The following is a 583-nucleotide window of genomic DNA, read 5'->3' as shown; positions in this document are numbered from 1 at the left end:
CGCCCCTCCCCACCCACCATCGCCCGGTACGTGCCTTTCGCGGCCGTGGCTGCTGCCAACTGCATCAACATCCCGCTGATGAGGCAGAGGTGAGCCCCTGCGCTGGGATGGGGTGCTCGGGCTCGCGTCGGGGTTCACCAGGCACTGGGGGGGACGCGGCGAGCAGTGCCCTGGGCTTGCAGGGGACTTCTTCCTGGCCTTGCTGGCATCCCTTACCCTGGGGGGTTGGTTTGAGGGTACAAGCACCGGTTGCATCCCAAGGGGTTATCAGTTAAGCTGTGAACTCCCCATCCCCATCCAGCCCTGTTGAAGACCCCCCAAGTGTGAATGTGGGACCAGGTGAGACCCCCCCAACTTATAATGCAGGCAGTGGATGGGAAGTACAGGAGGATGCCAACCGCCCTTGGAGACGTGCCCCTGTGTTGTGTCCCTGCCCTGACCCTTGATCCCCCCACCCACCTGTCCTCGGCCCTCCTCACCCGCACTTTCCCTGCAGAGAGCTCAAGCTGGGGATCCCTGTCACGGATGAGAACGGGAACCGCCTGGGTGAGTCCACGGCTGCAGCCCAGAAGGCCATTTTCCA

General features: G+C 63.5%; 1 protein-coding gene across 1 annotated transcript in view; it reads left to right on the top strand.

Moving 5' to 3' along the window:
* LOC104077227 (sideroflexin-1-like) overlaps window positions 1–583 on the top strand; it is a gene marked incomplete at its 3' end in the record, with an annotated part of 2,653 nt that overhangs the window by 1,080 nt on the left and 990 nt on the right. The window contains exons 3-4 of the mRNA XM_009578380.1: window positions 4–89; window positions 497–583. Coding sequence (XP_009576675.1) covers window positions 4–89; window positions 497–583 — 173 coding nt within the window. The remainder of the gene's footprint in view (window positions 1–3; window positions 90–496) is intronic.

Source organism: Fulmarus glacialis, unplaced genomic scaffold, assembly GCF_000690835.1.
Source record: "Fulmarus glacialis isolate BGI_N327 unplaced genomic scaffold, ASM69083v1 scaffold21915, whole genome shotgun sequence".
Lineage (NCBI taxonomy): Eukaryota > Metazoa > Chordata > Aves > Procellariiformes > Procellariidae > Fulmarus > Fulmarus glacialis.
This window is presented reverse-complemented; position numbering and strand designations above follow the sequence as displayed.